This window comes from Aythya fuligula, chromosome 13 (genome assembly GCF_009819795.1).
Source record: "Aythya fuligula isolate bAytFul2 chromosome 13, bAytFul2.pri, whole genome shotgun sequence".
In the NCBI taxonomy this organism is placed as follows: Eukaryota; Metazoa; Chordata; class Aves; order Anseriformes; family Anatidae; genus Aythya; species Aythya fuligula.
The window spans coordinates 6884102-6911013 of NC_045571.1; the positions used below are offsets into that span (position 1 = coordinate 6884102).

At 48.0% G+C, this 26912-nt stretch overlaps 1 protein-coding gene across 4 annotated transcripts; it reads left to right on the plus strand.

Moving 5' to 3' along the window:
• The first annotated feature begins 139 nt into the window (after nucleotides 1-139).
• On the plus strand, nucleotides 140-26543 carry SEPTIN6 (septin 6). 4 transcript variants are annotated; one of them, XM_032196069.1, is made up of 10 exons: nucleotides 140-214; nucleotides 5308-5422; nucleotides 11721-11916; nucleotides 12698-12884; nucleotides 13125-13286; nucleotides 17680-17776; nucleotides 18044-18212; nucleotides 18442-18574; nucleotides 18763-18953; nucleotides 26054-26543. In XM_032196069.1, the coding sequence occupies exons 1-10, from the start codon at nucleotides 188-190 to the stop codon at nucleotides 26061-26063; spliced, it is 1287 nt and encodes a 428-aa protein (XP_032051960.1). In that variant the 5' UTR covers nucleotides 140-187; the 3' UTR covers nucleotides 26064-26543. The 4 variants fall into 4 exon arrangements, with proteins under 4 accessions (XP_032051960.1, XP_032051958.1, XP_032051959.1 ...); XM_032196067.1 differs by lacking the exon at nucleotides 26054-26543 and adding an exon at nucleotides 24641-25998; XM_032196068.1 differs by lacking the exon at nucleotides 26054-26543 and adding an exon at nucleotides 23436-23745.
• Nucleotides 26544-26912: the final 369 nt, after the last annotated feature.

The following is a 26912-nucleotide window of genomic DNA, read 5'->3' on the forward strand; positions in this document are numbered from 1 at the left end:
CGGCGCCGGTACCGGCGGCACCGGGAGAGCACCGCGGTGGGGAGGGCAGCGGGCGGCGAGGAGCACAGCGGGAGGTGGAGGGGCCGCGTGCGGCCGCGCTCCCACCCCCCCCCCCTCGAGGCGGTGCCGTGGGCGCGCCCGGAGCCGCCCGGCCGGGCGGGGCGGGCCGTGAGGAGGGCGCGCAGCGATGGCGGCGGCCGAGGTGGCGCGGCAGGTGGGAGCGGGAGCGGCCGGGGGGCGCCGGGGGGCACCGGGGGGGCTCGGCAGGGCTCGGCCGGGGCGGTGTGAGCCCGGGGGGGGGGCCGCGGGGAGCGGGGCGGCCCTCGAGGGGTGCGGGGACGGGAGAGCGGCTGCGTGCGGGGAGCGGTGCTCCCGGTGTCCCCTCGGCGTCGCCGTCCTGGCGGGCAGCGCCGTGCGCGGTGACCTTGGGCTGAGGGGATCTGAGGGGACCCCCCTCGCCGAGCCCTTCATCCTCAGCCTCACCTTCATCCCCCCCCCCATCCCCATCCTCATCCTCCTCACAAACCCGTCACCCCCCCCCCGGTCCTTGTGCTGCACCCCCCCCTGGGCAGCTCCGTCCCCAAGGGACCCCGAGCCCCTCGCTGCCTCAGGGCAGAGCCTTCTGTCTGTCCGTCCCGTCCATCTGTCCTCAGAGAAACATCCAGAAGAGAAGCGGCAGGAGCTGAGGCACCTCCGTGCTCGGTACGGAGCCTCCATCACGCACCCGCGAGTGGAAGCGTTTTGCTTGGGGCGTGAAGGGCTCCCACAGTGCCGTAACGCAGGAATATTGCCGGGGACGGCTGCCTGCCGCTCTGTCCTCCAAGCATGTTTTTTTTTCACGCGCCAAATCGTGCTGAGCGGGTAGCCACGGCCATCCCTCGCTGGTTCGTGGTGTTAGTTCCTCCTGGACACGGCCACTGCCTTGTGCGCTGTGCCAAGGTATGTGCAGTGACTCACTCGCTCCCCTGTCTTAAGGAAAATTGAGCGTTAGGCTTTCCTCGGATGATGTGCAGGGCTTCCAGACATCTGCTGGTGACCTGGAATGAATTATGCTACGGCTCGGCCTCTCTTCAGAGGCCAAAGCGAAAACTGGCCGTGTGACGGATGAGAAATTAGAAATGCCTTCACCCAGACCCGCAGCTTGTCAGCCTGGCTGCGGCCGGCGAAGCGGTCTGCTCTCACGTCCGGGTGATCCAGGGGCTCCTGGTGGTGATTTTGGGGATTTTGGAAGCTTTTGCCTGTTTGTGAACGTTGAATGGCTGAAGGATGCGATACGGCCTAAGGGAGCGGTCAGTGGTCAGGAGTTTTGGGGAGATCTCTCTCACTTTCCGTGGTGGCTGATTCAGAACTATTTATCCTGCTTCTCTGTTGTTTTTATTTTATATTCACCCTGATGATTTGTTATCAGCTGAGCAGGAAGAAGAAACACAAAGTCTATACCTTCACTTTACATCCCTGCATTGCATTTGTTTCATGGGGAATGTTTTTGCTGTCTGCTGGATAATTCCCTCATTGCATAAGGGAATTACACACATGTACAAGTGAGAACTAATTGGTACAAGCCTTGCTCTAATTTGTTGTTTAATCAGAGTCAAACACAGTCTGGGGAAGTGGATGCCACAACACCGAGGTCATGGGAAGGGATCTGACGTTGTTCTCGCTTAAATGCGGTCTGAAAAACCCTGAATTCGGGGTCTGTTTAGCTTCCCTCCGAAGGGAGCTTCCCAGGCCTCGGTGTCTGAAATGGTTCTTTCAGAGGTGTCAGAAGCATGAGATGTCAGTCAGTGTCCCAAACAGGAGCACTTTTTAAAATTAAGTGCAGAAAAAGTGTAGTACTGCAGGGTTGGGAAGCATTTTCTTGCTGTGCAGGCCTCATTTGGACGCTGGGTCCCCTGGGTTCAGAGCTGTAGGATTTTTTGTATTTTGTGCTCTGCCTGAGCACTGCCAAACAGGCTTTTTTTCTTAGCCACGGTGTCCTTTTTCATAATTCCTGTTAGTACAGGCCACCAGAAACCATCCTGAATATGGCACGTGGCAGTGAGCAGCATGCTGCTCATCTCAGAGAGGACACCCTGCTTCATCCCCACGGAGCAGCAGTTGCCTCTTGGCACTCTGAGGATGTCCCAGGAGCTGTACCTGAGATGCACAAAGATAGAAATGCGAGTTCGGCAAGACTTTTCTAATCATTTTTTCATCTTGGAGAGATTCAAACACCTGGAGTCTAAATCTTGCCTGTTTTTGTAAACTAGCAGTTAATGTGCAGGTTTTTTTTTGGTTTGGGGTAATTAATTTCTCTGTATTTTCCATACTGTTGAGGTACCTCTCTGTAAGAATTACAGAGCAGGCAGCAGCGGTTCCTGTGGCATGGAGAGGCCCTCCCAAAAGGTGTGCAGATCCTCCAGAGACAGGGAAAAAAATGCAGTAACTTCTACAAGGGGCTACTCTTTACTTTTGCTCTGAAATAGCCCCGCCTGGCAATGCAGCAGGAGAGTGTGTTGCTCTTTTTGTTCTTTTAATCTTGTTTGTGGCAAACACGCTTTGCTTCCTCCCGAGCAACAACAGCCCATTCTATCCTAGGGGGGGTCACTCTGTGTGTATGGGAAAAAAAAAGGCATCTGGTGTCTTGGTGCAGTGCCAGTATTCACACTGGCTTCCCAGATACTCCCGTCTTTGTCTTCAGTCCAAGAAGATGCTAACTTTAAACCGGAGAATATGGAAGAACTCTCAGCCATCCAGCGCTCAGCGGTGCTAGCGGAAAAAGCCTCCGCGTGGGCAGCACTTAAACCTCGCTTCCCTTGCTGATACCTCTTCATGCATTTTAAATTGAACCGAAACATTGTTTTTTTTCAGGGTAAACAATGGCAGCTCTTGAACGCTTTTTCAGCACAGATTGTTTTATGAGCTTAACATATTCCCCTTTGGTTTTCCACAAGGTAATGCAAATCTACATCTAATATCCAGGCAGTATGACTAACCGCCGTGTTCATATGTTGTTTATGATGGAGCTGTTTATATATAGCAGCATTCTGGATACAGAGACACCTCGTGGCATGTGGAGACTGATTACTTGCCCTGTTTCTTGGGGGATCAGGTAGAAAATGGTTCTTTTCCCTCCAGAGGCTTGGTAATTGCTGTCAACTTTCTGATGTGTGTCAACACCACATAAATAAAAAACGTCATTCTTTTAAAATAGAAAATAAAGCATAATTTTTTTAATGTTTTTTTTCAACACGCCTGATCTCTCAATGCTTGGCCCTTGCAGGCTTTGGATTTTTAGCCAGTACAGCACAATATGCCTTGTGGCTGTGTACTTAACGTGAAGGTTGAGCTGCTGCGACTGAAAATCAGATTTTGCTGTATTTGTTTCCTGACCTGAAACAAATGCGAAGTGTGGTTTAACTGCGTTATAAAACCACAGGTGACTAGAAAACCAGGGTACAGGAAATGACTCGCAGGCTGAGTTTGGCGCGACAATGAATGCCTCCTCTTAGCTGAGAGGGGCTTAACTTTCACCATTTACTTTGTTCCATCTGGATCACACTTATATTTAGGGACCAGGAGAAGATTTGTTCTTAATGAGAGCCTACACGCCCGCCCACGCTTCCTGCAGAGAGTAGTGTTCAAACAATCTCCCAACAGCACAGTTTTAAGGCTGGGTGTTAAAAATACACTGGATGCTTCTCCTTCCCTGGGAAGGCTGCTGTCTGTGGGTCTCTCTCGCCTCTGCAGCCTCTTCACCAGGACCGTGCTGCTTCCTCGCCGGGGATAAAACCCCACCACGAGATATTCCAGTGCTGGGGCTTTGTAGAAGGCGGTTTAGGAGGAGAGTCGAGATGTGCTGTCACAAAATCCACGTGCCTGATGGCCTTCTGGTTCTCCCTTTCCTCTGCTTTGTATAAAACCGCTCAGTTTGTGAATCATTGGCCTCAGAGCTGTGCCCTCAGCAGGCAAAACCAAATTCTGCTGGGTGAGCAGGGCGCCCTCCTGGTTAGCGTGTCGTCTGGAGGCAAGGTGCTCAGGAGTTAATGATGAGCCATATTCGTGAACATCTTGGCAGGGAGAGTCAGACTAATACACAAAGTATGGCTAGGGGAAAACATATTTACACATCACAGGGCTGTAAATATGGTTAATGGATGAAATGTAGTTGGATCCTCGCATTTGAGGGAAAAAAAAACCACACCAGCTCTGAGTGGTAGATGCAGTCCTTGGGGGCATTCTGCTGGCCTGAAACACTAGGGTTGTTAACAAAAGAGGAAAACCAGTATGCCCGTCCCTATAAACAAGCTTTTTGATGTATGTGGAAATGGGATCCTGAAAGAATAAGTTGAAAATTACACCCTTATAAACTGTTGCCTCGTGGTTGTAATATTTCTTGCAAGCTGCTGATGTGCTTAAAAGGCCAGAGGGGAGTTTTCTGTGTTTGGCACCAAAATGGGTTCTTAAGAGAAAAGCCTGTGATCTGCAGAGAGAAATCCCTTTCTGTGGGACTGCGGGAGGTAAGGAGGCCCTGGTGGCCAGGTGAACATCTCAGAGCCCCTCTCCATTAGCGAGCGGCTGTGCTGGGTGCGTGGCACGGAGGGAGCTGGAGCTCATCCCTCTCACTGCTGGGGCAGGCTCTGGCCTCACATCTTCCTTGCAGCTTCCTCCAACGATCCCTGCATCTCCCGGTGCTAACAGCTATTTTGTAGGTCTGGACAGGCTCCTGTCTGAGAGTTACATCTTTGTGACAGCAAGGAAGATATCGCTGTGCTTGGTAGCTCAAAGGCTTCATTCTCTGCTGCTTCTCTACAGCTCTCTGTGCAGAGGCTGTGTTTGGGCTGTTCAATTACTGATGTAGGTACAGTTTCCCTAATTGTTGCTAGCTCGTTTCTGTAATTGAAGTTTTAATGTGCATTGCAATAGGCGTGCAGGAGGAGGCATCGCTAATACATTCCTTTGCCCAGGGGATTCTTTTTGTTTTCGGTATGAGGTGAGACTTGAGTGTCTACATAATTTCTCAGGATAGAAACGTTTTGTCAACTCCTTGTTTCAGCAGTTGTGTTTGGGTTTGTGTTTTGCACAGTTCAATACTTTTCTGACAGGGCCACCTTCTCCTGTAGGGCAAATAGGGTGTTTGATCCGTGCTCTCTGCATTTGTTGTGGAGAAGACTGATGGATGCTGATTACGTTTATCACAAGATTTACAATATATGTGCAAATCTGTGCATGGACTGTATACTTTATTCTACCTGGGAGGTCTTAAGGGCATGTAGAGATAAGTGGGTTTTGCTTGAAAATGACAGACTGTATTTTTCATTATTTCAGGGTGAAGGCTGTCGTACTGTCCCCCTTTCTGGACACGTGGGATTTGACAGTTTGCCTGACCAGCTGGTTAATAAGTCAGTTAATCATGGGTTTTGTTTCAACATCCTGTGTGTGGGTGAGTATTTCCATCTTGGGAAGCTCTTTTTGTTGAAAAGGGCTTTTCTGCAGCTGGATGTAGCTTAGAGGTAATGGAATTAACAAGGTAGCTTTGATTTGAATTTCCACTCCCCTGTTCTGCCTATTTTCAGTAACAAGATTTAGTGGTGCCCTGGGAAATCCCTGCTGGGGTTATGCAGTATGGCTTTCTACCAAGCAGTGAACCACAGAAATGAAATGCCTGGAGTCCCACGCGTTTATTATGATCTTTATTTGCCTGGTCTGTTTCAATGTTGTGTTTTTAAAAGAAAATAGGTATTCATGCCAGAGAACTCCGTTCTGAGGTCTTGTGTGATCAGACACTCAGTTATTATTATAATTATTTTAACAAAATACCAGTCATTCTCCTCTTAAAGCACTAAAAGCTATTTTTTTCTTCTCCTTTCTGTGCATGCTTGAATTAAACAGTGTCTGGCCAAGCCTTAGCTGGTCATGCAGCCATCCAGGCTGCCAAGCTGCATGCATCTGAGCTGGGCCCTGGCGCTGTAGCAGGACTTGGTGTCTGTCCCGCAGTGTCTGCCCCTCTCACGGGTCTTCCCTGTGGTGAGGACAATTGTTTTGATGCACTGATGCCTCAGGGAATGGGAATTTATTGTGTGGCTGCATGGGGTAAGCCCTGTCTGCAGTGCCTGGCGTGACAGAGGGGAGAGCTGCAGCTGCTGATGGCTCCTGGGCTCTTGTCTCTGCTGGTGGTCAGCTCCGTGTCCTCACAAAGGCTGTCTGTGCTGCTCCTGAGACCCAGCACAGGGCACAGACCCGGGGTTAAGCCTGCGATGAGAGGAGCAGAGTGCGGAGAGCCCTGTTAAATGGAGCTGAGAGGAAAACTTTCCCTGACAATGGCATTCCTGTGAGATGCTAAACTTTGCTGACAAGTCGAGGTCACTGTCAGGCTGAGTCAGTAGGTGATTTCCACTGTACACGAATGAGATGTGACCCAGTGAAACTCTTGTCCCCAGATCGAAGCCTTACTGTATTTCCTTTTGCACTTACTGAGCTGCTGTGTTATTTTTGCAAGTAGGTGCAGCAGCAGATGCCTCCCTTGGTTAAGTATTCCCCATGATGTGTGGAAGGCAGTTGAATATCCCTGCTTTCCTCTTTGCACAGCAGAACAGGAATGCACTAATTGCTTGTTCTTCTGAATAACAAGGGCTCACCGAGATCGATGTGCATTAGTTGTTAATGTCAGTCTTTTATGAATGGTAACAACACAGACATGGTAAATCTTCAAATAAAGAAGCTTCATAGAAAAAATTAATAAGTTCCCTTAGAAAAAAATGTGCACATTTTTAGCTGATGAACTCAGGCTTTAACAGAGCCTCTGTTAACTTGTGGTAACAAAGTTAACCCCTTAAACATCCTGGGGAGAGAAAAGAAAAAATGATCCCAGGATCCATCTGTCATTTAGACTGCTGGGTCTCACTTGTACAGCAGGAATTTGGGGTGAAAAACTGCAAGAACAGAAAATGAACGAGGATGGAGACCAACAAAACAGGATGAAGGTGAACTGATGCCACAGTCAGGCCACTAAACACGACAGAAAGACACTTCGTTACTCCCCATTTCTCAGCTGCGTGTGGAGTTTGTTGGAGGAAGAACCCAGCGGCAGTTTTACACTGCACCGTGCTGGAGCCGAGCCACCGATTCCTCCGGCTCCCAGCGGAGGAGCCAGGGAAAGCTTCAGGAGCGACGCCCAGCAGCACGTCCAGATTAGAGCAATTTTTAGCTGTTCTCATGCTGAAAGCTGTCTCCCCTCTCAGACAAGCCAAAGATAGAGTGAACGAGCAAAGCTCTCTGAAGAACTTAGGGGCTGTGGATGGTTCCTCTGCTATTTTATTCCTCAGCACAGCCATTTTCTCCCTGAAGCTGCTCTGCTAAAATGCTGGCCGTGTGCTAGTTTAGTGCAAAGGCTGGGGAAGTGTTTAATGGCTGAGCCCTTCTGTGCTGACTGCATTGCTCAGCGAGGTGGGGGAAGGAGGGAAAGAATAGGCTTTTATTTGGTAAACTTCCTCAGTTTTGGCCGGGGTAGATTACAGATGTATTAGACTAGCATCCCATTATGAGCAGGAATTTCCCCCTTCCTCCCTCCCAGGATTTGTGAGGGATTTGTCCTAAGCAGCCTAGTCAGTGAAATGAGAAACTGCTATTTTGCTGGGGAAACACCATCTTTTCTTCCCAGGGGCTCTACTGCAGTTTTGAGGACTCACAAAGAACGGTTCCTGTGTTTTTTCCTTGTGCATTCAGCAGCTCCCAAACTGGACCCAACCATTTCTGGCTTATCACTTCGCAGCACTTGGAATTGCCCTGGGCTCAGTGATGGTGGGAGTGAATTCGAGGTGTCACCCCCAGGGGGCTGTGTTAAAGAGGCAGTAAGTCTGTGCTGGGTCCCCACACCAGTGAGCACCAGCAGCAGGGAAAGGGTGGGATGCCCACGGGTTTCCTCGTGCAGAGCTGCCCTCAGCTCTCCAGCAGGTGGCTTTCTGTGGGGTGAGGAGCTGTGGGGTGAGGAGCTGTGGTGCTGCCAGTTGCCAAACGATGGTTTTTGTGGTCGCTGCTGCAACCAGCTGAGAACAGGCTTTCTTCAACCGAAAAGCCTCTGCTCTGCGGGGCAGATGGCAGCAGCATGGCTGGGAGGCCCCAGGCTCCTGAGCTGAGAAGCTGAGGTGCTTCTGCATCGTCTGTGGGCCCCTGTTCCTCCTCTTGCCCCCCGCAAGCCCAGCCTTTGCCTTGCAGTGGTGTGCTGTCAGATGAAAAGAGCTAGTTTTTTCCCTGAGAGCTGGCCTTATCAGGCTGTGCTGCCTCAGGGCTCATCCTGACAAACCTGCTACATCGGATTAGTTCCCGTTCCTTCACACGAAAGGGCTGTGCATGCATGTGCGTCTTCTATAGGACGGAATTATCTGATATCTGGAGCCATGGGGGTTAGTCTTGTGAAGGACAGGGGTTGCTCTCTCTTGAAAGGGCTCTGTGCGGGTTCAAACACTCTGTGCTTTCCAACAGCGGAATACTCTGAGGACTCCTGACCTACTGCAGAGCCAGCTGAGGGTCTCTTGAATCCTGAGCGAGGTAGAGAAGGGGGCCAGTGAGCAGTCCGGTGTTGTTCTGCCTGACATGTGCCAGGGGAAAGCAAACTGAACCACCAGGCTCAGAAAGGAAGAGGAGGTCGAGCTTTCACAGCATGTGCTTCAGCAGGTGTGGTGCTGGGGCCGTGGGCTCTTTCCATCTCACCTGGTGCTGGGTGAGCTGGCGTGGGGATGCCACACATCCCGAATCTGACTGCTGTGGTGTCCCTCGCCTTCTTCTTTTTTAACTTCCCCCTGTCTCTGGAAATCATAAGACTTGAAAGCTAAAATCCACCCGGCGCTGACAGGCACGGTGCTCCCGCGTTTCAAGGGCCGTGCGAGCTTCCTGGTGCCGAGCTCTAACAATAAAGGTCACCGTCCCTACCTTCTCCTCCCCGCAGCGCTTTGCCAGCCCTGCTCCAGGAGAGCAGAGTCGCATAAAGCTTAAGTGCAGTGTCGGAGATCAAATCCCATGTGTGCCTCTATGCCTGACATCAGGAAATAATCTCCCTGCCAAGAACGCCTCTCGCTCGATTTGCGTACACCGCTGCTTTTTTCCACGGTAATTCTGCCTCCCTTAATCCCCATTCATCCTTTCTGTTTTTTTGGAGAAGATTCCAGCGCTGCTGGCTGGAACGAGCACAGCCTGCTTGTCCTTTTCATCAGCACATCTGTTCCATCTGGACTGCTGTCCTTACAAGAAGCAGTTGGCACCGTCTTCATCCTCCAGCTAGCAGAAAGTTGCCTCTGTGTCAGGCAGCATCTCGCAGGAGGCTCAGCAATCCTCTGTTCTCGCCGTTTGCCCTTGAAAGCAGCGCTGCTCCCTAGCTCTGGTCGTGTTTAACACAGCAAAGCACTTTACTCAGGGCGTTGCCATCTCACATCGCTCTGCTAGCATTAGGGCCACGTTTCTGTTAGCTGAGAGTCCTTCTGCTCTCCTCTGTCCTCTTCCCTGGTAGGCTCTTGGTGCTGTGCTGTGGCGGGGGGGTTTAGCTGGAATGGGATTGCTGATGTGCAGGCTTCACGTCTGAGATGCTGCGTTAGTGCCTGGAGGTTTTGTTTCCTAAACACGAAGGTGTAGGAGTTTGGATTGGAAGCTGTCAGCTGTGGCGTCGTGGCTTTCCAGTTTCCATCTTCCCCTTCCAAAAGGAAAACATCAGCGTGGGAATTTGGAGTCGCCTTTACCGGCCCTGCGCAGCATGCAGGAGATGGAGTATAAAAGCGTGCTCTGCCCTCACAATCAGCCTGCACCCCTTCTGCACCTCTCCCGTCTGCCCCCGACAGCTAGAGTCACTCCTGGAAGCTCCATGGGATGGAGTGCGTGGGGCGTTGGCACACGTGTGGGGCTGCCCCCCCAGCAGGACCCAGCCCGGTTCCCACCAGGGATGCGGGCAGCCGAGTGCCTGCTCTGTCCCACCCGTCCGGGCAGTAACCCTTGGCAGGAGCTCTGGAAATGCTGCCGCCTTCTCAAGCTGTTTAGATTTCAGTCTTTTTTTTTATACCGATGTTTTCCTGGAATCCCTGCAAAGAAACTGGCGAGGTCGTGCAGGCTTTCTGCTCTTAACTCTTGAAAACCCCATCCAAACCGTGGCGATGCTCTGGCCCTCCATACCCTCTGCACCTTCTCCCCACTGGGGACAAATGCTGCCCTAAAAGCCCAGACTGGGGCAGGATTGTAGCACCGTATACCCAGTGCTGGCTCTCTCCTCTCCCCTTGGGGCTGCAGAAAGGCTTGGTGTGAAAGCCACTGGACTTCAGGCCGAAGCTGGCATCCATCTGTGACACTATCAGCATTGCAGCTCGAGGTGTGCGTTGGCTTCCAGATGTCAAGGAATCATTCTCCCTTCTTGAAAGACACTTGGTGATCCTGGCAATCAGAGAGCATGCGGTTCCCAGAGCTGTGCAGGTTTGCCTTGCCCTGAGCTGTGAAGTCCCTGCTGGGGCCAAGAGAGAGGAATTTGCCTGCTTGCAGGGGTGAGGCGCGGAGATTTGGACGGGGGAAGAAGGGGAGGAGTTTCCCCTTATTGAATTGGGCGTTTCATGCAAGTTTGGATCTGTTGCAGAACTCGAAGCCTACAAAAATAAGAAGCTCTTTTCTTCCGAGCAAAGTAGGGAAATGATGATGTCTTGTTAGGGAGCTGGGGGCTCAGGGAGGGAGGGAGGGAAGGCTGCCTCGCCGAGACACAGGCTCCTTGTGGTCCTGGGGCAGGCTGGAGGAGCAGCCTGCGCAGTGGGTGGGGTTCAGCTGGCTGCCAAAACTTCAGCAAAAACCAGACGGGTGGCTGAGAAATGGCCATTTCCCCAAAATACCACAGTCCTCACGGGGCAACAAAGCAGACTGCTTAGAGGTTCGCTGCAAAGTCAGGTCCTGGGAGCTGGGGAAGCTGGCTCTGCTGTCAGAGCGTGGTAAGGGAGGCTGCCCGGTGGAATGAGTGCATGGAGGGGTTTGTTTGGTTCTCCCTGGGATGTATCTAAAACAAATTTAAGGCTGGTCTCTGGGATTTGTCTCTTGCTGCCAGATAAAGAAATAGTTCCCCGTTGATAGAGGGGATCCAAATAGCAGTTGAATGCTGCAGAACTTCTGGAAGCAGATTTCTGTGTGTTGTTCGAGTTGTACAGCCTAATATTTCCTAATATACTGAAAGCAGGTATTGCAGAAAAGGTCCCTTCTGCTCTAGAAGGCTGTGCCCCAAGCAAGGCTGCTGTGGGTGCAAGAAACCATCTGCACAGCTTGCTGTAGGATTGGAACCAATTCTGTTTCTGCACTGAAGGAAGCTATTTCAGTGGCTGCAGAAATATTAATCTGGAGAGTCTTTTTTTGGAGATGGCAGTAAGCCCCACTTCCACTCCCCCCCACCTTTTAATGAAAACAGGATTTTCTGTAGCGTAGTTATGGGATTCTGCAGGATCTGAGTGATGCTTTCCCCTTTGCCTTTTCACCTTTTTCTTTTCATCTCTATTTTCTAACGATATTAATGGCCATTAGACTGTGAAATGTGATTTGCCTGGAATACAGGCCTCCATTGTACATGCCTTTCTGCTTGCCAGACGGTCCCTTTGGAGCATGAGATCTGCTTTCATCTGCTACAATTTCACCCCTGTTAATGTTTGGATGCTGAAAGGGCAAGCCATATTAATATTCAACAAAACATTTCAACTCTCTTTTTTTTTTTTTTTTTTTTTTTTTTTTCCCAACAGGGGAAACTGGCCTTGGTAAGTCCACCCTCATGGACACCCTGTTCAACACCAAGTTTGAAGGTGACCCAGCATCTCACTCGCAGCCTGGGGTCCAGCTCAAGTCTAGTACCTACGACCTGCAAGAGAGCAATGTCAACCTCAAACTGACCATCGTGAGCACAGTGGGCTTTGGGGATCAGATCAACAAAGAGGACAGGTAAGTGAAGAGGGAGAGAGGCCGTATCCTGACCTCATTCTTTCATGCTTGGCATTCTCTTGTGCCCTACTTGGGTCGGACTGTGCTCTCCTCTTTCCTTCTTAGAAGTTGCCTTTGTCCTCTCTTTGGGATGGGACAGGAAGAAAAGAGGAGACCACAGTGTGTCAGCACTGCTCCAGCTGTCACAGCAGCTTTTCGTACACTCTCAGAGCAATATTGGCCTGCCGGCAGCCCAAATTCAGCTGGTGGGGCTGGCTGAGAGCTCCAGGGCATTTCTGTGCTCGTTGCCTTGTGCTGTGCTGACCACAAGCTGCCAACCAAACCACTAGCATGGTCTAGTGACCGTTTGGCTTAACAACCGCTTCTGGCAGGGCTCTTCCATCTTGCCAAAGGACGTACGATTGATGTTCAGTGAAATATAATTTGGGGAACTGTCTCTGGCAGCTCACGTCACAGCAGAGCTGGAGCATGATGATGGTTAAGCGGTGTGTGATTCCACCAGGCCAGTGCGCATCTGCACAGATGGGGTTTGCTTTGTTGCAAACAGCGTCTGTTAGATTTTCTTTTTAGTTTTGTTGATACCCTTTACGTTGCAAGACTGATGGGCTCTGTATACCAGATGGCCTCGGAAGGGATTTACAGATTTGAATTGGTCAGAGAATTGGTCTTGAAACGAGAAATCTAACGAGCAGCTCATTTTTAAAAGACAAGCAAAGGAGTGCTGTCTGTTTACCTCTCTGCCTGTGAGATGATGTATAACTCTTTTTTCCTTTCACTGAAGCTATAAGCCCATTGTTGAGTTCATCGATGCTCAGTTTGAAGCCTACTTGCAAGAAGAACTGAAGATAAAGAGGGTCTTGCACAACTACCATGACACCCGGATCCATGCTTGCTTGTACTTCATTGCTCCCACGGGCCACTCACTGAAATCCTTGGACTTGGTGACCATGAAGAAGCTTGACAGCAAGGTAGGAACATTTAACTGGTACTGCGCAGGTTATCTTGCTCATGATGGCAATACTGCTGCTTTTCCAGGGCGTATCTTCCCCCTCTGCTTAGCCTTTATGCTAGTGGAGATGGCTGGGTTGGCAGATAAATCCTGTAGACTTACTAAGCACTTTTTATTTTTTTTTGTAAGTTGTGTTGTAGACTTGGAAAAACCACCTGGAGCAAAGCTCAGGACTTCTTATTTCTCTCTGCCTTTCTAGGTCAACATCATTCCTATCATTGCCAAATCGGATGCCATTTCCAAGAGCGAGCTGACCAAATTTAAAATTAAAATCACAAGTGAGCTGGTCAGCAATGGGGTTCAGATCTACCAGTTCCCAACAGACGATGAATCGGTGGCGGAGATAAATGGGACAATGAATGTAAGTGACTCAGCACTTCCTCCTCTCCCGGAGCACTTCAGCACTCTCACTGTCGGGGTGGTGGCCTATAACGGGGTGTTTCTTAAATCCATCTTCCCTTTAATTTTGTGTCTTAAAAATGGAGGATCCCATCTGTGTAGTGTCATCCTAGGCTAGCAGAGCCTTGTGATAGGCTATGGCCTCTCTGGCAGGCTTTTGTACTAAGAAAGCAGATGGTTTTTAACCCCTCCCTTGTCCTAATACATAAATCTTGAGAGACATGCAGGAAATTGGACAGATAGTGAGGTCTGGCTATGCAGAGCAAGGACAACCACAAGTTATGAATTAATCAGATGAATATTATCTGTCTCACGTAAGGGGCAGCCTGTCCGCAGTCAGGCACTTCACTGTTCTGCACCAAACAGCTTTGCTCTCCTGGACTGGTGTTTCCTGTGAAGTGCTGCCTCTACAAGGCGTTTCCTCTCAGCTGTGTCTGTCTTTGGAGCAGAGCCCCTTCACCTGGCTGGCTCTGGTACTCCTCCTGTGCGCTGAGTTGCTGTTTTATTACTGATCTGCTTTTCTTACTGATCTGCTGTTGCTTAGCTGGGTCCTGTGTCTGGTTTGGCCTTGCAGCGCTGATGAAGGATGGTGTTGTTGGCCAGAATGGGTGAGCAGGGGGATGCAGTGAGGCTGGATTAGAGCAATGGCTTCCTTTGAGCTACAACCAAGTGGTGGTTTGAGAAATTTGTAATTCAGCCATAAAATACAGGGGTTGGGCCAGAGGCCCCTCTCGTCTCTAAACATCTGCTCTTGGTCACTCCTGGAGTACATAATAAGAGAGAGAAGGTGTATGATGCCTCCCCCAAATACTTTCTTAGCCTCTGACCATCTCAAGATCAAGGATTTCTGTCCCATGCACCACCAGTGTGTGAAGAACAGAGTACACAAGTTAATTCCTAGTCAGAGTAATTTTGTGATGGCATCTTGCTCAGTGCTCTCACTGCACCAGATTAAAAGCACTGCTGGAAATGAAGATACAATATCGTTTGGTCCTCAAGGAACCAGAGACGTGATGACAAAGGGAGAATTTCTCTCCCGTTGGCCCTTCTGAGGGTGGAGGTAAACTGCTTATCTTTGCTTTCGGTCATTTCCATGTCTCCTGGCAGGGAATTGCTGTCTCAGGTCGTAGGCGTTCTGGATTGTGTCAGCTGCTGCACAGAGATCAACTCTTTAAATCCTCCATTAAACTGATATAAATCATAATTACCAGCTTTAGGGGGGCTAAGCAGGCTGGAATCTGAATCTAATTGAGGTAGTTTTACACACCTGGAAAACTGGTCTCCAAATAGTGATTTTTTGGAAAACAAATCTGCTTATGCTTCAGGTCAGGAGATGAGGAGATGGAGGAATTGAGACCAATAAAAAAGCCAGGATGGGATGATTTAGGTTTGTAATCTAAATCGCCAATTTTAATCACATTTGAAATTGAGGAATGGAAAACTTTTATTTCAGTCAGTTGGCTTAGCCTTCATGTTTGTGATTCTCTACAGAAAGCTTCATTGTCTTTGCCTTTTACAGATCAACATCTTAGAAAGGTTATAAATGAAGTCTTCAGGCTAAAGTGGGGCTTCTGGCTGACCAGCAAACATTCTAGATCAGTTACCTTTCTTTTTTAATTACAGAGAAAATTGAGACTGGTCTCTTGATTACTTAATGTTTTGCTTATGATCTGCGTTGGTTGTCTTTTCCATGAAAAGTAAAAATGGGTTTTTAAATATGCAAACTCACCGCTTAATGTGCATTTTAGTTTATTATATTCACTTGTGCTGGATGCATGAGGGATTTTTTCAGGGTATTTTGCATACAGAATTGACTTAAAACGAAACACTGCCTGATGTGACAGGAATTGATGAACTGAAGATTTAAGATCTGTGCCATCGTGATTAGAAAGAAAAGTATTTAACCGTGAACAAAGGCGTCAAGTGGAGTATTTAGCAAATAATCAGATTAAACAAATCTTCAGAACAAGATGCCTGATTTTGCCTGAAATTGATCTGGTCTTTTTGATAATCCCACTATGCCGATGTTTACAAGTTCAGAGATATAGAGACCACTTCAAAACACTCTCCAAAATTCTTTGGATCTCCTCCCATCCGGGTTTTATTCTTAAATCATAATAAGAAAAATGAGCTCTCCTATTCTTTCAACTCCCAATTGGCTTTTCCATTTTGAATGAATTAATCTAATGACTGATTAATATATTTTCCCTGCACCTGCTGTTTAAATGGAACCACATGCAACCACATGAGCTGTCCCACATGGTGGGAGCTGGAACTTGCTTGTGGAAAAAGGAAATCACCAGCACTTTCTCCCTGGTGAAGGCAGCAGCCAGACAGTGATGGAGGAACCAACTCCATTCGTGGTGACCGAGCCCAGAGGCAGGCAGGGTTCAGTTTCTGCCACTGCCCCAGGTTGCTCCTCTTGCTCCCATTGCTCAGTTTGTTGCTTGGACATCCCTTTAGTTCATTCCTCCAAAGACCTGAGTGTGAAACAAACAAAAGGCATTTACAGCAGTTGGAGAAATCAGCCAAGGGATGCTCCTTGGGGACAACCTGAAGAAGCCAAGAGGGAGGTGTGAAAACTCACCCAGGAATGACAGGATGGGAAGAGGGCAGCTCTGGTAGCCTGTGGAGGAAGGTGTCACCAAAGGGGAGCCCTTTTTGCCTCTAGCAAATACTGGCATGATCCTGTGGCCTGGATGGGGAGCAGCTTGTGCCCAGCCCATGTGCTGGCTGGCCTCATGTGTCTCAGGTGCAGACCATTTGCACTCATGCTTTGCAATTAGACAGCCCTCTGCTGAAAATCAGATCCCCTTCTACCTGGGACATCACTTTCCTTTTTCTGCTGCTTGGCCTCTCCAGCACAATTGCAAAGGTAACTCTGTGTGGAGAGTGTCTCAGGTGCTCAGACCCTCAGCGTGGCCCAGAACAGCCCCACCAGCTTCACCAGGAGCCCCATTTATGCTGTCATGTTCCCCATGCAAGAGTTGCAAGGCCAGGGAACGAAAGCCGAAGAGCCCATCTTTGTGGGTGCTTGCTGGCAGCTCTTTTTTTACTATATGAGCCACGCTCTGAAAGTAGAAAATGTCATCTCTGAAATCTTTTGCTTGTACTGGCTGTTACCAACGTGTCCATGTTTTCATATGACCCATGGAATTAAAGCTTCTCCACCTTCTCTTGTGAGCAATCTAGGGTCACTGATCTTCCATGTAATTGGCATCCTGGGGCCCTTTTGATTGTCCAGAACGAAATGCAGCTTAAAGGCTCCAGCTAACAAATGTGTCTGCGCAGAACTCAGCAGAAGGGGTGGGTGCAGGGAGCTGGCAACTTTATTTTTAATTCTTGAAACCTTCCACTTGACTTCTTTGTAGCTTGGCAGAATGCAGTGTAGTTCCTCGGAGCAAGTGGAGGTGGGGAAACATCTCGCTTATTGCACAACAGATAAATGCAGTAAGATAGCAGAGTCTGAGGGGTTTGCTTGGCTGCCTGAATTTGGGGAATGAGGGGAGCGTAAGGTGAGGTCTTCTGAGCCTAGAACAGTGGTTTTGGCAGTGTTTTTGTTCCATCTCTGATGAACTTTCACTGGGCAAGTCTCTTAAGCTCTCACTAAAAAGTGACTATTTTGTGCTTCTGGGTCACAACAAGGAAATTTCCTTTTGCTGTTGGTCAAGCATCAGGTGCTGTAACAACCATACCATGTGGTGTGTGTCTTGGCTTGAGGAGCATAATGAGACATGGCTGAGGTACAGCTGTGCTCCCCTGTCCCCAAGGTCCCTCCCTGAAGGTGTGATCCCTGGATTCAGCCTCCTTTATGGAGGGATGTGTTCAGCCCTTCCTCACCAGGGCTGAAGCAGACAGGGAGGAAAGCTGTTATCCTGGGGGTGGAGGGACTTCAGTCCCTGATCTGACAGAGCAAGTTGTCTCGTGCTCTGCTGTGAGCCGAGGGAGCAGTGGCATAAAATCAAGAAGGTTCCAAGACTTCTTTTATTGCTTCTGTGCTTGTGCAGATGTTCTTCTTGGGCACGGCAAGCCCCCGGGACAGCAGCACAGGCAGAGCCCTGCAGCGCGTTGTTGGAGCTCTCTGATGCTAGTCTTGTGCTGGCTCATCTCACCTGAGGTCCTGTGTCTGGGAGGATCAGCCAGGTAGCGGCTGTAGCATGGTAGCACTAACAAAGTTTCCAAAAAGGACCCTCCCTTCTCCCTCCTTGTCTTGGGCTAGTGGCCAGTGACTAGACTCCCTGAGATTAGCTTGTGTGTACTGGCTGTTGTGCTCGGTGGTTGTGCTGATCTCTGCGTGCTGTCGAGTCAGCCAGAGTTGAGGGGGACTAACGAGGGTTGCATTAAATGTGTTCCAGGCCCACTTGCCGTTTGCAGTGATCGGGAGCACAGAGGAACTGAAAATAGGAAACAAAATGATGAAAGCTCGTCAGTACCCCTGGGGCACGGTGCAGGGTGAGTCAAGACCTGGGATTTTTCATGGCATGGATGGTGGCACATCCACCAGGAGGCAGTGGGCTTGCTCTGATAAGAGGAGCAAAGACCTGCTGGTCTTCAATATCTTGTGGGGGATTATCTTGTTAAATCCTTGTGTCAGGCCTATAATAACAGTTTTCTCTGTTCGGAAGGGCTGTTAAACCTGCTGGTGGAGTAGATGTGGGGCCTGCAGGAAGACATCTTTGTTTCTACCCCTGTCTTACTCCTTATCTTGTCTTCTCATAGTGGAGAATGAAGCTCACTGCGACTTTGTGAAGCTGCGAGAGATGCTGATCCGTGTGAACATGGAAGACCTTCGTGAACAGACCCACACACGCCACTACGAGCTGTACCGGCGGTGTAAGCTGGAGGAGATGGGTTTCAAGGACACCGATCCAGACAGCAAACCCTTCAGGTGGGATCCCTGGAGTAGACAGGGGAGCTCAAGGGAGGCATTGGTGGATGCAGTGTCTGTGTGTGGGTATGCATGCATCCTTGAGAGAGCATGTAAAGAGCCAATGTGGCAAGAAAACCTGCCAGGTCAGATAAATCCAGTGGTTTTCACGATGAGGGCCTGATCTGAGAGGCTCAGGGGAAGCAGAATTTGTCCCCACTCATGTCATTGGACTTTCCTTTTTCTTTAGCTTACAAGAAACTTACGAGGCGAAAAGAAATGAGTTCCTGGGGGAACTGCAGAAAAAGGAAGAGGCAATGAGGCAAATGTTTGTCCAGAGAGTCAAGGAAAAAGAAGCGGAGCTGAAGGAGGCTGAAAAAGAGGTGAAGACTACAGTACTTGTCTCTTGGTGGTTGTGGTGATAGATCTACTCCCAAGTGGGCAGCTGCTGCCAGAGCACCTTCTGCAGTGTAGTTTAGGACTTTATCAAAAAATCTGAAGTTTAACTTGGGATTGTGGGGACATTAAGGTGTTCATCCTGTAGTGCTCACCTCTCCCCTTTTCCCTCTAGCTGCATGAAAAGTTTGATCGTCTGAAGAAGTTACATCAGGATGAAAAAAAGAAGCTAGAGGATAAGAAGAAATCGTTGGATGATGAAGTAAATGCATTTAAACAAAGGAAGACAGCAGCTGAATTGCTCCAATCTCAGGCTCAGCAGGCTGGAGGATCGCAAACTCTTAAAAGAGATAAGGAAAGAAAAAAGTAAGTTGCTAACCTGGTGGTATTTGCTTTGCAGTAATGGTTCTCTCTTCATATTTTCCTGGGTATTGATAGCTCTTTTCCAATTTACCCAGTCCTTATCAGGGGAAGGCTTGCAGACAGACGTAATCTTTAGTAAGCCTGAGCAGTAGCTGGAAGCATTTTACCTCTGTAACCCTCAGGAGCAGCGAGCGCAGTACTCGCCTCCCTCACTGCTTGCTGAAAGCATGGGAGAGGATGAGCTTGTTTCCATTTACTGGGATTCCCTCCCTGCTCTTCCCTTGGTCTTTCAGTGCCTGTGATGAAGTGGAACAAAACCAGCTGCCAAGGTTAGGGTGTGGTTAATGGGGATGTCCTGCCACCCCCAGAGAGGAGTGTGTCCTGTCCCAGGGTCTTGATTAGGTTTGGGAAAAGTTTATGCAGTGGAGATTATTCAGGGAGCCAAATAGTCTGGAATTCTTGAATCTGCAAAAGTGTTAGTACTCTCTCTAGCCCTAAATCAACTTTTTGCCCTCCACAAAAAGAGTGAGAAGTAATGTATGGATTTAGAAAGGTTCCTCATGCTAGGGACTAGTGCAACAGGATTCAGCCTCTGGTCACAGTCCCGTTGTCTGGGCTCTCAGCAGTGCCAATCCCAGGCTCTTAATGTTCTGCAATTCCTCAAGAGCAGCCCAGCTGTACAGCTGAAACAGTTTTCCTGTTCCACCTAGCAATGGAGTTCCTAGCAAAAAGGAGTTCCTTTTCTTCTCACTGTGGTACAGTATCCAAAGTGGAGGGCTGTGCCACCTTAGCATGTGTACAAAGAGCAGCGTGCGGATAAACAAGTGTCTGTTTTTTACATCACTGCCATATAATCCCCTCTCCGCACATCCCTGAAGCAAACCCAGAGAATTTTGCCTGCATGATGCAGTTTTAAGTACATGGAGAAATGCTGTTCATACGAAGAATATGGCACATGCCCAGATAGCTGACAGGACCGCTTGTCAGGAAAAATAGTCCTTGACTGTTAAACCTGGAATCAAATGAGACAGGAGGGGAAAAACCCAATAACCAGAATCAGATCCTATTTTAGTCTTTTTCGTTTTGAGCTGGAACTGCTTCAATGTCAACATTCTTGTGCGATGAGCAATTAGTGCTCCTGCCCTTCTCTCAGTTGTCCGTTCCTTTTTCCACTGCCTATTTTGATTTGCCCTTTTGAATTACCTTCAGGGGGTTTTAATATCTTTGCAAACTGAGGAGCCTGAGACTGACTGGGGACAGCCTGGACTATGTGAGGAATACACAACTAAGTTCTTTTCATGCTCAGAGCCCTCAGTTGTCTGCACACTGAGGACTGCAGACTTGTGCCGTGAGATTAGTCTGGGTGAGGAATGCAGAAGAGGGGACAACGTGCCCTGTAGTATCAGCAAGTAGTAGCTGTGGCCAGGTTAGCCAGGTTACACACTTGTTCCTAGAAAGCAGTTCTGATCTCAGAATCATCCCTGACACCACGCATATCCATACAAATACACATTGGTACTGCCCTTGTTGGTTAAGCCTGAGGCATAGTAAACTGCGAAAGCAGTGGGACAGTGCTTGCTTCAGGCTTGGGGAGGTAATATGAGGCCTCTCTCCTCCAGGAAAACAGCTGTGTTAAAAATAGTGATGTTTTCTTTGCTCTAACTTCTCCAGTTGTCCTTAATGATTCATTTCAGTATTTATTTCATTCATAAATCTCTATAACAATCCCTGAATTTCACAAGCCAGTAGCATAATCGTGTCTTGTTTAATAATAACTGTCAGTCCACTAGCCTTTTTCTTTCACAGAGACTTCTTTAAGCCCAAACTCGATAATTTGTACTAATTGTGACTTGGTTTCTTTATTTTTTTTTCTTTCTATTGTTGCATCATCATCACCATTATTAGTTCTTACATGTATGCTGTTTTACAGTTAACTGCTCTTGGCTGCATGGTGCATGAGGCACATTGTCCTGGTAAGCGTCATTAACTAATATAGACCTCACAGTGGGATTAGTTACAGTTCCTAAAAAAGCAGACCCTGTGCAAGTCCAGAAGCCTAAAAATATTATCGTCCCTGTTTTCCTCTGCTTTCACCCTTGTTGTATATGCCTTACCAGTCTCTCTGTATGCAGTTGTAGAAAAAGGAAGCATTGAAGCCAATCATTAAAAATTCCACAAAGTAAAATACAGGGAGATTCAGTATTTGGACATTAAATGTGGGAAAATAAGGATTAGGTCCTCTTCCTTTTAAATGTTTCCAGCACTTTGCTGGCTTTGTCTTTATTCTAGCTCCCCTAGAAATAAATGATATTCTTTAATCACGTAGGCCGTGTCGATACCATGGCAATAGTTGCTATGGAGAAGTGGTGATGACAGAACCCAGCTAGCCTTGAAAATGTCTCTTCCCTTTCTTCTCCATCCCTCCCACCCCTGCAAGGTACAGGGTTTGCTTGTGGTTACAGTGCAGGTGAAGAAGGATGCGAGACTGGTTTCAACATCCCCCCCAGCAGATGGTAAAATCTGTCCAAACCAGAGCTTTCATTTGTCCTAACGCACCAGAGAAACACAGAAAGAAGTGTGAGTGTGTGTGTGTGAGTGTGTTCAAGGAACTACTGCTAAATAATCAGAGAAATAGTAGAAAAGAATAGAAAATAGAATAGTAGAAATAATAGAAAATAACCTGCTGGCTTATTATAGTTGTTTGTCCAGAATCACGAGAGATACTGAGCATGTACCAAATAACGAAGGCTCTGAATAAAGCCAGAGAGACTTTATGACATTTTTAATAGTCCGGTGGGGTACCCCACGGACAGATCCTCAGTTGTAGCAGGCAGGTGCAGACACACACATCTGGGAGCCAGGCGCAGTGTGCCCAGTTGGGTAAGACTAGTGACAGAAGAAGGCTGTGCTCAAGATGCATCCAGAAAGGCTGCCAGAGCACTTTGCCTCGCATTAAGGGCAGCATCCGAGTCTCTGAGGAGTTTTGGCAAGGCTCAGGGAGTTCCTGCTGGAGCGGAGCCCTGCCAGTGGTGTCACGCTGTGAGCCTGTCCAGAGTGTCTCTGCCTTGATGTGAGCAGGGAGAGAAGGTGGCTACGTCGTCGTGGGCAGGCTTGTGGAACAGATAAGGATGTCCAGAAGGTTTACCAGACGTCACCAAAAGCAGGAGTCTGCAGAGTGAAGTGCCAACAACTATTGTAAAATGAAAGCTAATTTAAACCCAGATGTGTAAGAAATGCACCTGCCTGGCAGAGGATCCTTATTAGGGTTACTAGCTAAACTGCTAATGGCAGTGGGCTACTTATAGCTGGGCTGAGCGTGTTTAAATGAGCCTTTTTATTTTGTTGCTGATTCTCTGGTGAGAGGAAAAGGAAAGCTCTTAGGGAAATGTCTTGCTTCTTGACTGAGCAGCAACGCCAAGGTGAAGGCGACAGCACCCCTAGTGTGAGACACACTTCCCTGAGAAGAAACGTGTTGGAACAGCAGCATTTAAAGTATAAAACCCTAAAATCTCAGCCTCTAGGCCACCTTCCCTGCAGACAAACCTGGGCTGGTTTTACATTCTCTGCTGGATGCAGTCCAAAATAACTTAGGGTCTGCCCTTACATAAAGAAAAGCTGATTCCAGGATTTCTTCCCTTTTGTCTCCACCAAGAGAAGTGGAATAGCACCTAAACATCACGCTGTCACTGAGAGGCATTCGAGTTTAATTTCAATGGGATGTTCCACTTAACAGAAGAGCTTCAGAAGGGTCTTGCACTGACTCAAACTGGAGCTCGCAGTTGTCTTGAGCGGTCTGGTAGAATGAATGCCTCTGCTGCCAGCAGTAACTGTAACACAATGAAAAGAACAATTCGGTGCTTTTCAGGGTATGAATGTTGAAAAATAAGCTCAAAGAATAACAGTGTTCATTACTGGTGCTGAGTACGGAGACACGGCTAAAGTGCAGTTAGAGTGAACATTACTGATTTTTGTTGGGTTTGGATTGCTCTTGGCAGGCGGTGTAACTGTACACTGTTGTGTGCTGGGCTGTGAATCAAATGAAGTTCTTTGTTTCCACTACACAAATGCAGGCAGTGCCTTTTTCAATGGGCATTTGTCCTTGCTAAATTAAATATGTATATATGGTACTTTTCCAGAATTCAGAAAAATAGTCTCAATATTGATCCAGTAAGTATTGCAGGGCTCCACTGTTTTGCAAGGATACAAACAAGCCACAGTTGATGAGCCTTGCAGCTTGCAAAACTGTGATAGGATTGTTGTAGAAAAGAAATGTTTCATCCCACTGCTGAGTATGTGTGTGTGTATGCATGTGTGTGTGCATAAAGCATGTTTTGTAGTCAAATTAAACTGTATTAACACTTAGCAACATTTCTTTGTGTGTGTGTGTGTGTGTGTGTTAGGAAACATATTTATATTCTTATTTTATTTTTTAATTTTGTCATTAATCCATAAAGCCATTAATCTGCCTTTTTCTTTCATTTTCAGTTCGGGTTTCCTGTAGAACCTTTCCCTTCACACCAGAAGCGAATGCCCCCACATTCGGTTAACACGCAGCTATGCCACTGTGCCTGTTTGCTCACCTTTACTCATTGCTCCCTTACTGTGCTCACCATTTTGTTTTAAGCGACAGTCCGCACCCTTGGCTGTTCTGGGTTATGGTTGTTTTTTTGTGAAAAAACTCAGCAACAGCCTACGTGGAACTGGCAAGAGATGCTCGGGGCTGATACCTCTTCCCCTTTTGGTCAATAGCAGGCTGCCAAGCGCTTGTAGGACTAGCGTCCCCGCTGCTCAGTCGTTCAGCTTTTTGCCTGTCCCCTCCACTTCGTGCGAGGGCTGCATGGTGACAGTGCGGCTGCTTGGCGGTGTGCATTTCGTGCCTGTCGTGGGACTGCTGTGAATGCAACCCAGCGCTGCAGCGTGCTGGTCTCAAGAGACTGGCTGCCCCCTCCCCTTTTTAATTTGTTGCGTCTAACCCATCATTACCCCACTGTGCTGTCATGCGCGACTCAAATCATTTTAAAGGACTTTTTGCAAGACTTGACATCCCCACAGGCATGAGGGCTTGAATCCAAACCTCAAATCCCCAGGCTTGGGGGATTTTCAAACTTGGATCCATGGTTTGCAACTAAGTGTTCTCTGAATGCTGCAGGGGTCATGAAGGATCTCTTGCCTTGTCGCCCTCTCAGTGTGCTGGGCTGGATGCACTTCCTGGATCCAATCTCAGGGAAAGCTGGTCACCTTGCTGTACATATCAGTGTTTGTGAAGAAAGACGATGATGTTTCTTTGACTTTCTTCTCAGTGATTCCAACAATTTCTGATTTTAATGCAAAAAGTGTTACCTTTATTTTTTTTAATTTGACATCTGTCCAGAAGTGTACAGATGTTGACAGGTTGCCTCATATTTTTTTTTTTTTATTATTATTCAGCAAAAGCTTTGTTTTAATGCAAGATGTGCACTAAAAAGGGAGGTGTTTTGCTCATTGGGGCCAGGAGTTCACTGAGCGGCCAAGTGCCAACTGTGGTTTGCCTGCAGGTATCTTCTCTGTGTATTTCTGGATGATTTTGTGTTTTTTGTTTTTATTTTTTATGCCTTTTTTTTTTTTTAATAAAGTCTTCGTCAGACAGTGAATTCTGGTTAACATTTACTTCTTCTTTTTTTTTTTTTGTTTTCTTTGCCCTTCTTTTACAGTAACCCATGGCTCTGTACTGAGTAATTATCCCTGAATACAATGGGCTGGAATGGACCTTCATTTACTTGTTAAATCACAGGGTCTAATAAAACGTGACAGCATTTCAGCTGTGACCTTTCCATGGTGTTACTCTTGCTCTCTCCTATATCCTCATTGTGAACCTGACTTTACTATGTACTGGTGATTATTGCTTTTATTAAACAATGTAAAATGAGTCCTAACAAGCTTTTGGACACTGCAACTTTAAATCTTAATTTTTTTTTCCATGCAGTTAATAGATTCCCCTTTCTCCTGGTCCCTCTCCACCCAGATAATGTGGAAATAAGTTCTGTGAGTTATTTTTGCTGGCAAAATAACAATGCAGTTTAAATGTATTTATTGGTGACTTTAAGGTGAGAACGGCACCTTAGTTAAATTATCACATAGTCGAGACATTGAAAACTCTTTTCTTTTCATACTCGGTGTCATTTTTGTGACATCACCTATCTCTCTTAATTTGCTTTTATTTTTTCTTTTGCTAATTCATGCTACCTAAAGACTAGCATTTAATACTCATTTCCATTTCAGACTTGCTTGTTGTGACCCTGATCCTTCAGTCACACTGCGTACAGGCACTGTCCGCAGGCAGGATGAACCCGTGTGTCCTGACCCTGCTAAAAGATCAGGCTGTGTACTAGCAAATAGTTCCAACAAAACCCCTTTAAACCCCAGGTTTTTGGATGATAAGCACACCTCAGAGCTTGCCAGGATAAGTAATACCATTTGTAGTGCAAACTGCTGCTGACAGTTGTACTAGGGAGGTGTTAGGGATGGTGCTAAAACCTCACGAGCAGTTCTTACATTCCCATTAGTCTTGCTGGCTTGCAACAAACTGTAGCCTGGCCTCTCCCAGCAATCAAGGCAGCTAAAACTCTCGATTGCAGTGTATTTTCTCAGGAATTGTTTCACTACAAATACAGTTTTATTTCCTGAAAAGTTCTTCGGTTCTTTTTTTTTAAAGCAAATTAAAATAATTGGAGTGTTTACTTCTTCCATTACTGTTGAGTGCCTGCTCCCAAAACCAGTCAGCATCATTATGTCAGTATTTTTTGGGACATCTGATAAAAGAAGCATTTAATGTAGATTTATTATTTATTTTAACACCATGCCACAGATCAACCACCGGTTGTTCTTCCTGGTTATTTGCCTTATTAGAATGTAATTAAAAGTTTTATAAATGAAAAAATGTTTTTATTTGTGTAATTTCCTTTAAGTGTCAGAGGTGCCATGAGATATAAAACCTCACAGAAAGAGGTGCCATCTCCTCTCAGCTGTTTTCACGTTGCATCTCTTTTCCTTGCTTTTTGAATGTCTTTCTCTTTTTTGCTAATCTTCTGTTTTTTTCTCTTTTTTCCCTCCCTCTCTCTCTCTAGCTTTTTTTAATCTGTCTTCGCCAGCTGCACGGGGTCTGAGGGAGAAGACTGCCACTTCTAGAAGAGGTTAGGGATCCTATGTCTGGGGAGGGGGGCGCAAACCTTCAGTGTTAGTGTCTGGGGAAGAAGCTCTTGTGCTGACTTGCATGGTCTCTAAAATCAAGGTGTCTTGTGATTTGTGTGACAAGACAGCGGGGGGCTGCTGGTTTCCTTGAGAAACACAAATGCGATGGTGTTCGGACTAATTATGTAGCGAATACATTTTCAAACATTGTTACGAGCATTTTTTTTTCTAATTTTGTCTTTAATAATATAAATGTCGCGGGCTTCCACGGGGTTTGAAGCCCTTCCGTATTTCCAATCTGCTGTTGCTCGATTTGATTCTGGGAAACCGCGCGAAGACAAACAGAAGCGCGGCGCAATTTGCGATGTCGGCAGCCACGAAGTCTTTAATTCTAACGCCAATAAAGTGAAGAACTGCGTGTTTTCAGCGCTGTCCTGCTGCGTCTCGCACCCCCGCGGCGCCGCGCCGCCATTTTGTGGCGAGCGGAACCTCCTGAGGCGCGGCGGCGGCGGCAGCGGCGGGGCGCCTGCGCACTTTGCGTAGGCCGCCGCGCGCTTTGCGTACCGCCGCGCTCCCGGCGTGGCCGCTGCGCTCCCTGCGTAAGCCGCCGGGCGGCGCCGTTCCGTGACGGGACCGGGGCGGGCGGCGGAGTCTCGCGGCGTCTCGCGCGGCCGTGACGCGCGGCCACGTGACGCGGCGGTAACCGGGGGGCCCCCGAGCGGCGCGAGCGCGGCCGGAGCCGGCGAGGGGGAGGGGCGGGGCCGGGGCCGCACCGGGCCGGGGGTGGGGGGGGGA

Coding starts and splice junctions, on each gene's coding strand:
- SEPTIN6 (XM_032196067.1), top strand. CDS start 188: ATGGCGGCGGCCGAGGTGGCGCGGCAG. Junction 17,777..18,043: donor CCCCTGGGGCACGGTGCAGG/GTGAGTCAAGAC, acceptor GTCTTCTCATAG/TGGAGAATGAAGCTCACTGC. Junction 18,575..18,762: donor TGAAGGAGGCTGAAAAAGAG/GTGAAGACTACA, acceptor TTTTCCCTCTAG/CTGCATGAAAAGTTTGATCG.